This window comes from Cynoglossus semilaevis, chromosome 12, assembly GCF_000523025.1.
Source record: "Cynoglossus semilaevis isolate Cse_v1.0 chromosome 12, Cse_v1.0, whole genome shotgun sequence".
In the NCBI taxonomy this organism is placed as follows: domain Eukaryota; kingdom Metazoa; phylum Chordata; class Actinopteri; order Pleuronectiformes; family Cynoglossidae; genus Cynoglossus; species Cynoglossus semilaevis.
The window spans coordinates 9,537,365-9,548,429 of NC_024318.1; the positions used below are offsets into that span (position 1 = coordinate 9,537,365).

Consider the following 11,065-nt stretch of genomic DNA (forward strand, 5'->3'; position numbering starts at 1 on the left):
ATCTTGTTATTCAGGCAAATCTTCAAACAGTTTCTCACCAATCGGGTTCTGAAAGACCCCAAACAGAGACGCTTCTTTAAGTCCAACGACATGTATGAACTCTTCACCCTGTCTGACCCCGATGGTAAACAGGGAACAGAGACCAGCGCTATATTTGCAGGTTTGTGGCTTTTTTAAAAATATATAATTTTCAACAAGCTGTCAGTGATATGTGTTATATATATTTACATATATAAGGTATGTACTTATAATAATACTTTTGGGACAAAATCCTAAAGTGCTAGAGAGAGAACAAACGATATTTGAAACATTGAGGTTAAAGCCAAAAACAACGATTAAAACCATACGCTCACACAAACACACAGCAATAAATACTAAAATCATTTTGAAATGATATAGTTTTAAGATCCTTTTTAAAAGACACCACAGTTTGCAGTGGCCTCAGGTCATCAGGGAGGGGGTTCCACAGCTGTGGAACAGTACAGTGGAACACTCCATCATCCATGGTGTGGAGTTGTAAAGAATTCAATGTTTTTCCTATTAAACAGGTACGGGCTCTGACGTCAAGGTACCAAAGAAAACAGAGAGACCAAAACCACCACATATGTTGAACAATGGCAGGAAGAGTGAGTCCAGGGCCGAAACAGGGGAAAACAACAGACACTCAACAAACACGACTTCACTGAAGGACAGAATTGCGGCTGTGGGGAGGAGCAGCAGCTCGCAGGTTAAACTGAACGCATCAACAGACAGTAAAAGCAGCAACCAAACAGGAGTCAATGTGAAACCAGATACCTCAGCAAATGTGACACAGACAGAACAAAACGACAGAGACTGGACCTCAGTCCGACCCATGTCCAGTAACTCCACCAGAGATGAAGACTCAGCCCTGACAAGTCCACAGAAGCACAGGAAAAAGAGGAAGCACTGTGACTCCGACAAGCACAGTCACAGGAAAAGCAAACACTCCAGAGGTTCCGCCTTTGAAGGCCAGCGCATCTCTCACCTGGTGAAGAAAAGGACCTACAAGAACGAAGAAAAGGAGGACAATGAGACCAGAGACCAGAAGAAATCAGACGATTACGTCCTGGCAAAGCTCTTCAAGAAGTCTGGTGGGTTATGTTGGTCCTCAGCAGGTACAGTGCTGGTCTTGAGAAGCAATAAAATGTTATGAATGTCAATTTTGTGTGTGTGTGTGTCAGGTATCCACAGCGTGATGCAGCATGACAGCATCATCGAGTCCTCCAACCCAGACTTTGTTCTAGTGGAGGCAGAAGCCAACAGGGTGGCTAAGGATGCTCTGAAAGCACTAAAGGTCTCGCGGCAGCAGTGCAGACTGCCCTTTAACAGACCTCCTCCTGCACCTGCAAGGTACACAGTGGATCTGACGCTGGATTTGATTTAGGTCAGATGTTCTTAGCAGATGAATCTAAAATATTTTACTTTGTTTCCCCAGGAAACGGTTTGGGCAAAAGAAGAATTCTCTGCTGGCTACACCTTTTGTCCAGTCTGCTCCTCTTCCCACTAAGTGCAAGGTACTGTTTTTATTTCACAGTGAATCACAGTGTTGTCAGTAAATTTGTACCAGATCGTCTGATTCTTTGTCCTCCTGTCTTCAGGACGCTGCGGTCGTAAAGAAGTCGGTGTCAAAGAAGCCAGGCTCAGCGGCTCTGTTCAGTGGTGAGTGGGCAGAAGGTGACTCTAACACAGCACCACTCTCCTCCTCCTCCCTGCTGGCCAAAATGAAGGCCCGCAATTTCATCAGTGTGCCCTCCAGCCAAAGAGGAGGAGAAGAAGAAGAGGAGAATGATGAGGACAGCACCAGGCCTCCTGAAAGGAGCTCCCCCTCAGCTCCGTCCACTCAGCATGACGAGCTGCTGGCAGATTTACACAACTTTGTGGCCTTCCAGGCAAACGTGGACGGACAGGCCTCCACCCAGGAGGTGCTGGAGTATTTCAAACCCAGACTGACCAAGGAGCAAGCACCGGTCTTCAGAGAGCTGCTCAGGAGCATCTGTAACTTCCACAGGACTTCTGGACAAGAGGGCATCTGGAAACTCAAGGAGCAATTCCAATAAGGGAAAGGAAGTGGAGCAAAGATTCAAATGTGACTAACAAGCAAACTTTGTGCAAACCTGTGTCAAATGAAAAGTTCTCCTACTACAAAACTGTACAAGCAAATCTTCTATACTGTCAGTATTTTTACAGGAAAATATTTTACTTTGCAAAAAAAACCTATTTATCTCACGACAACCTGGTTTACACTTTCTGCACATTTTGATTCTGACAAAAATTTTTTTTACTGTTTATACTTGAATTCAATGTTGTTGTTTTGTTTGCTTCCAAGGAAAAACAACAAACATTTTCCTGCAGTAATGATTCACTCCATGTGTTGACCACAACTTGACAGATTTGTAATACTATATGTCTCTGTGAAATATAACAGGGAAGCGTTCCGTCTTGTAAATACGACTAAATCACTGCAGTGATGGTGAACAATTGTAATGACTGACCTTCCTTAAACTGTGTACGGTCTGGGAACAATGACAGATTTGAGTCCACTGGTCTGCAGCAGTGAGACCAGATGCAGGTATTTGGGTGGCATGTATTTCAAATAATGATTAAAAACAAGTGCTGCTTGTTGGGACTCGAACGTTGACTAGTTAGTGACCACTATGTGGTGTGTTAATTGTCTAAAGAAGGGACTGAAATATGGGATACAACTGTTTTAAAATTCAACACAGTCGACCTCCGTTAACGTGACTTTTTTTGCTTGACCTGATTGCATACAACTATTTGAGCACCAACAGGTCAAAGGTCAATGTCATATTTTGAAAAACGTTTAAAAATTTTGAAAACTTTCAAGGAACACATGAAACTCACGTGCATGCGTTATTGTACAACTGTGACCGCTACGTGGCGCTGTTTCACGGGAACTACTCTGTCTTATATTTGATTTGTCTGCGTAATAATTCGTCAAACTTTACAAAACAAAACGGACCAATTAGTGCCAGGTTTAGGACATGTGTCCAAGATACTTAAGGACAGACGTTGACTATTTACATGTATAACATATTTGATGTATTTTTCGTTTCCTGTTTATCGTATGGTTTTACCAAGGCAAGACGACGGTACGCATGTATTTTCTGTTTAGGTTTTTTTAGTAAATATTTGACGCGGGCTGTTATAAACACAGTTTTTCTATTTATGACGTATTTCCCACTTGTGATATCAGGTGAAAACATACCGAATGTCGATCAATATGATGTCCTAGAGTCCGCTGTTCTTAAATATCGGTGAGTTTATTGGTTCACTTCTCCAGTTTTGCCAAATATCAAACTTTTTTCCCCAATGGTGCTTATATGTAGGGCCATCGTTTTTTGAATTTTATGCAACACAAAATGATTCAGGTTCATAGTCGGGTCTCACGTTCTTTTTCCTGTAATTGTGTTCTTCAGTGGCTGTCATTGTCAACAGGCCTAAATCCATGTGCATAAAGTCATGCAATAAATCCTTAAAACTTCCAGATTGTTTTAGTTCTGTCGACACGGACGTTACTGTGGTGTTGAAAATGATTCACCCTGTAAAATGAAGACTTCCCGTTTCGGACGCATTTCCCACCTTGTGCGTGAAGTATTTACTCGTTACAGCGGGTAAAAAGAGTGTAATTGAATTTAATTTGTTATATTAAAAGACCGCGCTCACTCCTGCAGAGATCATTTACGAGTGTTTTCCTCAGGTGAGGAGAGGAGAGAGGAGAACTGTTCTAATCATGTTCGAATGGGGCCCAAAAAAGTTGTTTAGTAGTGAGAGGTTGAGATGAGGCCGTATTATTTATTTCCATAGTCAGGAGAGAAACACACACACACACACACTCCAGGCCTCTGCTCTCCAACACTGTCAGAGTTGTCTAGACCAGATATTGGGATAAAGTTATCAACCGTTATTTGATTTCAATTTTCTCCTCGCACCTCACCGAGGTCATAATAACAACTTTATTTTCAGTGGTGCATAAATTAATTACGCGCATTTAATAACTAAAATATCATTATATTCCCCCTTTAATAACATAAACGCTGCACGCCAGGGAAAGCCTTAATAGCGCGGGGCCCTGTAACTGGCCATTATCCGCCTGTAATGATATTACAGAACCAATTACGCGCCATTAGAAGGGATTTTCTGCACTTGATGTGGTTCAGTCCAATCCCGCACTCCTCTTCTAAATTTCTGCTGCTTCTCCGAGCCTCATTTTGCCTCCACCTCAGAGACGCACGGCGTCTGCGCTCTGCCGTCCCCGATGCGCTTTAAAACTAATTGAAAGGGTCCCGCAGCACATCATTTATCTGAGGAAGCCTAATAAATCGCGGGACCCCTTGCTGTGAACAAAATCAAAAATTTGGCCTTGTGAGTGCTCACCGTGCGCAAACCCTTGTAAAGTGGAGCCGCTAACGCACCCTGACGAGCAATTAAGGCGCCCGACAGTCAATCTAAAAGCCAAAAGCAGTCATCCTCCTTTTTTTAATATATGAAAGAACCAAATAAAAAAAGTGCAGCGGCTACGTGCGCGCATGTTTATGGTTAGGGAATATGTCTGACTCTGGAATAACAATCAGTGCTGATGGATTTTTTTTGGCACCGGATCTGCAGATCTGCCCCGCATACGCGCCACCCTGGGTATTTCTGGGTATATCTGCCCTGAGCTGCTACTTTATTTAAAAAAAAAAAAAAATCTCTGAAAGTCTAACACATACAGACGTCCACGTATGTAAACTCACTGGCACGTGCGCCGCGCGCACGCGCCCACACACACACCAGTTGGAGAGCAAGGGGTGACGGAGGCAAAACCACGATAATCCGATTAGGACCAATTAGGCGTGAGATTCTGTAACACTTTGTGAAAGAGTCAACACTCTGAAGACAGTTGTACTGTTATAGAGACATCTGGACACTCCCGGAGGGGGGAGGGGGGGTGATGGACAGACTGGGAGGGAGGGAGAGAGAGAGAGGGAGAGAGAGGGATGGAGTGTTTGGTTTGTTTATGTGTTTTTGAAGAGAGAGCGAACGAGACAGAAGAAAGAGAAAAAAAGATAGATGGGGAGGGGGGCAGAAAGTAAGGAGATAGAGAGGGGGAGTGAGAAAGTGAGTGAGAGAGAAGAGAGAGAGAGGGAGGAAGAGAAAGAGAGGGGGTGGGGGGTTGAAAAGTGCAGAAGCCACTTCTCTCCAGAACTCGCTCACATCAGCATCCTTCCTCCCTGCAGGTACAGGATGCGCTCTTTCCCACCTCCCCCTCCTTCTCTTCTTTTTCCCTTTCCTTTTTCTTTACCGTCATCACCATCATCATCCCTTTCCTCCTCCACCTCCTCCTCCTCATCGCCGAGTCCCACACAGTTCCTCCGCCTCTTCGCGGGACTTTTGTCATGTCCTGTCATTAGTCTGTCACCTCCTGCACTCACTCAGACACACACTCTCGGTCTCTGTTCCAGGTTCCACGACTTCAGTGTGTGTTTGCGCCTCGGACTCAGAGACGCGCCAGGATGTTCTACTTCCACTGCCCTCCCCAGCTGGACGCAGACTGCTGCCGCTCCAACACCTGTGAGTTTACCCCCCCCGCTCTCCTCCTTCTTCATTTTTTATCTTTATTTGTCCCGTTTTTGCTCCTTCTCTGTTCGTGGAGTTGCGCGTTTCAGCCCGGTTGCGCTCAAAAGTGTGTGTGTGTGTGTTTCCCACAACAGGCCGGACTCTGAGCGCGTTCTGTTTTTCTTTCATCATCAATTCAAGAAATGAAGAAAATGCGACGGTAACACAGTCCGGGAACTTTAACCGCAATGTATTTGCCAAAGATTTAGGAGTGAATGGTTGCAACTCGGTGGGAAATGTTCATTTTCACACAGTTGAAGAGTGGACTTAAAGGGTTAAGTGTGGTTTCTCCCCTCGCTGCTGCTGCTCTGGCCCCGGGGCAGAGGGGCCGATCTGTCCCGGGCACAGATGTTGGCTGTTATGGCTCTTATGGTCCGACATGGTTCCATCTCAGATGCAGAGTTAGTGACACTAATGGGAGAAAGTGTGCCAAAAATCAACTCCAATTATTTTTCCTTTAATTATTTAAACTATAAATCTGGATTTTATTTAACCTTAATTCATACAAATAATAATATAATAACTCGGATTTTTAAAAATGTATTAACCTTTTTTATATAACGTGGCCGTATCTTGTCTAATAGATAAAAGTTTTATTTACAAACGCGCAATCTAGGTTTTTATCAAGTGACCGTATAACCACTGATGACTTAAAGTTGTATCAACTAAATCCTGAATTGTACGGGTATAAAGTAACCGTAATATGTCTAATAAACTTGTTTTTCCTTCAGTGAATTCCAGCGGCTTTGGCAACCACACCCCAGCGGATTTTGACGATGGATTTCTGCGCAGGAAACAGCGGAGAAACAGAACTACGTTCACTTTACAACAGGTAAAGAAATAATTACAGGCCAAGCAGAAACTTTACTCAGCGACTGCGTTTGTCACTGAAGCGACGAGATTGAATTAAAGACGGATAATTTGGCAGAAACGAGGCCTTTATTTTATGACCGAGCCGAGAAAAGGCAGAGAATCACTTTATTGATTTTTAAAAAATATACTGTATATAATAATAATTTCTTAATGGGATTTTTAAAAAAATATACTGTATATAATAATAATTAAAAAAGGAAAGATGAAGAAAATGAAAACGTTTTCACATTATCTTTTTATGCTCTGGGGATAATTGTGATAACGTTGAAACATTTTAAGGTTGTAGTGCAATCTGGGATTTTTCTAGAACAAATTTAATAAGAAGAAGAGAGAAAGAATGAAAGAAAGAAATTGCAATAAGTTGCAATTGTAGGCTAAGTATGTCAGTGGTTTAGGAAACGCTAATATTAGCTTTTTTTACTCTTAAAAAGTAAGAGATAAATAAACAGTAAAGGGGAATTATAATATCTGATAGATAGATAGACAGATAGAGAGAGGAATTATAATATCTGATAGACAGATAGATAGATAGATAGATAGAGAGAGAGAGAGAGAGAGAGAGAGAGAGAGAGAGTTTTGTTTCTATCCCTATGTTACAAACCAATGTAATGACAAGTTACGCAGACGTACTTTTAAGTTTGTTTGTTTGTTTTTGTTTTTTCAGTTGGAGGCTCTGGAGGCGGTCTTCGCTCAGACCCACTACCCGGATGTGTTCACCCGTGAAGAACTGGCCATGAAGATCAACCTGACCGAGGCCAGAGTACAGGTGAGGGACCGTCTGCAGGTGGACAAGACTCTGCTAATGTGGACACTTCTGACCACCAGTGTTGTGAGTGTGTGTGTGTGTTTGTGTGTGTGAGGATGTGAGGGAGAGGGTAAATGAAGCCACTCTGTCATTTTCCTGCGATGCACTTTAATAACATCAACATAATGGTGAATATTAGATTAGCTTGATTAATCGGTCATTCATAATTAAGCAGCGATAATGGCGCTCACTAATTTGGCCGCGTCTGAAAGGTAAGAGGATACATCATCCGATGCAGGACCTCAGAATTTGACCTTTTTTCTCAGAAAAGCACATATTCTATAAAACAACCGCAGAGGAGAAACGACAAAATAACACTTTTTGAAAACCTACAAATTGCCACTTTATATCCTGACCCTGCCTGTGCGCAGGCGCGGCGACAGAGCGGTCCAGATGTAATCCACTTATGTGCCCTGTATGTAATTTCCTGCATTCCACATTTGCTTTTGGGTTTTTTGTTGTGCGCACAGATCTAATTGTGAGAAATATAATAGTTTGCCTTTTGTTCCCCAGGGTCATCTTACTATCGCTTAAACCCAATGGCGGGCCTTGATAATGGAATCCAGCGCTGTAAATTAGGGATTGTAAACAAATTATTCCCCTCCTAATCCGATTACCACATTCCTATTATTAAATCTGAACATGAATCCACGGCAGTATGCAGGGGATATTAAACTTACATTATTATTAGAAAATAAATTTCCTTTCTGCTGTAGTGTTGTTGCCCCCCCACCCTCCCTTTTTGTGAAGTGTCAATGGGCCTCCCCCGCATTAAGGGCACACCGCAAATTGAGATTAATGGAGCAATTATAGGCCATTCAGAGGGTGTGTGTGTGTGAGAGAGTGTGTGAGCTGTGACTCCTAGCTGGAAGGTGCAGGGGTGAGATAAGTCCATTGCCTGCATTGTTGTCCTGCCATTAAAATCTTGTCCTTTCTTTCTGCCCAATGAATGAATGAATGGCTGGCTATTTTTGTGCTCTGTTTGGCTGTTGACATCATTTCCTCATTGTCACAGAAAAGGGAAAAAAGATTCACACACACACACACACACTCACAGACAGACTCTAACCTCCATTCACACACACATCATGATTAATGCCTGCTAGAACCGAGTCCTAATCGAATCTGATGTTGTCAAACAATCACTAAATAGGGAAATAAACGACTTCATCATAGCCGCCTCTCTCTCGGGCAGCACAACTGTCAGTGGGAAGTCATTAAAATATGATAATGAAAAATAGCTCAATTAAACGTTGTTATAGGCAGTGACCTTCATTCGATTAAGATACCAGAACTTGGCTGGATCTTCTCAACTGTGTGGACGGTGGTGAAGTTTGGGAGAATAAGTCAGGGAGCGTGGAAAAGAAAGGGAAAAAAAAAAATAAATCAGAGCGCTTGTGTGGCACCATTCAAATATCTCCTGGTAAAAATGTTACATTTGTGATAAGATTAAAACACACAGTGGGGCAGGTGGCTGTGATTGTGTGATAATGTTTCTGGGATGGGAAATTGGGAAATTAATGAGAGAAAAAAAATCACATTGAAGTGGTATTATCTCAAAATCTAATTAGTAAATTAATGACATTGTTTGGATTTAATTTTTCCTATTTCTTTACGACTGCAGGTTTGGTTTCAGAACCGCAGAGCAAAGTGGAGGAAGACGGAGAGAGGGAGCAATGACCCTGAAGGAGGGAAGGAGCAGATGAGTGAGGGCACTCCTTCTCGCAGCATCAACTCTCAGTCCCCCGTGGACCAGAACAGGAAACAGAAAGAACCACTGGAGATGCAGCAGAGGTGAGGAGAAAAAGACAGGAATTATGACTGGACCTGGTACTGACGCATTACAGCATCCGGTGATAAGAGACAGAAAGATGATGGAATTAAATTAATCCAATGATAATCCACTAATGTAAGAAGGAAAAAAGCAGAAGACGACAAATGCAGAAATGAAGTTGTTAAAAAAAAATTCAAATTAGATTTTTCTCAGCTGGATAATCTCCCCCTTCTGCCCCTTCTCCCCCTCAGTATCAACAGGACAGTGGGTCCTGGTGGTCCCTTCTTTCCATCCTGCCTTCCAGGGAGTTTGCTGAATTCTGCCACCTACGCCCAGGCTCTCTCACAGGTCGCCACGCTCAAAGGTAGATATCAAATCAAATCTATGTTTTTTTTGTGACAATAAACAACAGCCAGAACACAGCATGACTAACAGAGCTTTACAGAAATGGACACAAAGTGTGCAGTCTGGGTAAATGTAAAAAAAAAAAAATCACAAACATGTCATGTCAGATAAACGTCCAGTATCTCAGCTCATTTTTTTTTTCAACTAAATCCTTACTCTCCGGGATCAAGTATCTACACTTTGGTTTTCACTACAACGAATTGGAGATCGTTCTTCACTAGGATTAAATGTCCTTCGTCTGTGTGTTTCACTGTGAGGACAGTGTTCCTTGAGTTACATTCCTCTCCTGTCCAAAACATCTTTTTTAAAAGAAAAATTTTAAAAGACTATTTACAATTGTTTGGTTTTCAAAGCCATACTTTTTTATTCTTTATATTTATTTTGGTTGTATTTACAAATATTTTACTCAAATTAAAATGCAGTTTTAGCGTATTTATTTTTGTCCTCCTTCATAAATGAAGACTTTTCAGAGAGGGTTTGTTCAAAATCGTTGTTGTTAATGATCTCGCCGTCAGGTGTCTGCGGTTGTTGTTAACCATTTGAAGTGACGACGGTCACGTACGATAATTATGAAAGTCTAATTTCTCGTTTTATTTCTTTTTCTCAGGTAATGGTCTCTGCTCCTGCTGCGTTTCTGACCCCATGGGTTTATCCTTCCTGCCACCCTACGGTTGTCAGGGCAACCGTACAGCCAGTGTTGCTGCCCTGCGGATGAAGGCTCGCGAGCACTCCGAGGCCGTGCTGCAGTCGGCCAACCTGCTCGGAGCTGCAGCGGCTGCCGGGCCAGGAGCCGGCGTGGGAGTTCTGCCCGGAGTGGGTGTGGGAGGAGCTGGGCTGCCCAGGCCCACTGTGGCTCCTAACATGGAGGTGCCTGGAACTGTGGGACGAACAGGGGGCACTTCAAGTCCTGGACCCGCTAACAAGGTCTCAGTCTTGGGCAATAGTTCTGACAAACACCCACAATGCCCCAAGGATCCTTCAGAGAAAAAGTGAGGCCTTGAGGACACGGATATGGATACTGCAAATACTCCAAATACTCTAAATACTCCAAGGACGAAGCACAAATGACTGGCCCCACACCCTGAGTGGTGGAAGACTCTGCTCATGTTTCATTGTATGGATGCAAACAATAAATATCTAGTTGTCAGTGAATTATTATTGTTTGTGAGGAATACTGAATATTCGGGGGCTTTGTTTTCCCTCCCCTGAGAGCACAAGTGTAGTTTTGGATGTACAGTATATATTTGTCATCATGCACTGCTGTTGGACTCGTTGCTGTTGATGCAACACAGATGCAAAAATGACCGGTTTGATAATGTGAATACAAAAAAAAAAAAAAAAAAATCCATTACAGGTCTTCATGTTTGCTCACCAAGGACAAACGTTTACAATGTGAATGTTAATGCATGTCTACTGCAAGTGTAGAAGTGAAGGCAGCGCAGTGTGGACTCTGCAGCAATATGACGTTCCCATCAGATCAGTGACAGGCTCCAATATTCCACTCTCATCTTTGTGTGTTTGTGTTTGAAGTGAACGTGCACTTTAAGATTTAAGACATTTTTCAGTGTCAG

At 42.8% G+C, this 11,065-nt stretch overlaps 2 protein-coding genes across 2 annotated transcripts in view; both read left to right on the forward strand.

Annotated features, from left to right (window-relative positions):
• The window catches only part of ercc6 (excision repair cross-complementation group 6), a 14,113-nt gene extending 10,587 nt beyond the window's left edge, over positions 1-3,526 (forward strand). Inside the window, exons 17-21 of the mRNA XM_025060624.1 lie at positions 15-160; positions 549-1,112; positions 1,203-1,371; positions 1,457-1,535; positions 1,620-3,526. Of these exons, the coding sequence (XP_024916392.1) occupies positions 15-160; positions 549-1,112; positions 1,203-1,371; positions 1,457-1,535; positions 1,620-2,078 (1,417 nt within the window). The 3' untranslated portion in view covers positions 2,079-3,526. The remainder of the gene's footprint in view (positions 1-14; positions 161-548; positions 1,113-1,202; positions 1,372-1,456; positions 1,536-1,619) is intronic.
• Positions 3,527-5,377: 1,851 nt separating this feature from the next.
• drgx (dorsal root ganglia homeobox) lies at positions 5,378-11,059 on the forward strand. The gene is made up of 6 exons (XM_008321953.3): positions 5,378-5,592; positions 6,369-6,469; positions 7,175-7,276; positions 8,940-9,109; positions 9,341-9,453; positions 10,102-11,059. Exons 1-6 carry the CDS (start codon positions 5,535-5,537, stop codon positions 10,485-10,487), a joined length of 930 nt encoding a protein of 309 aa, XP_008320175.1. The 5' UTR covers positions 5,378-5,534; the 3' UTR covers positions 10,488-11,059.
• Positions 11,060-11,065: the final 6 nt, after the last annotated feature.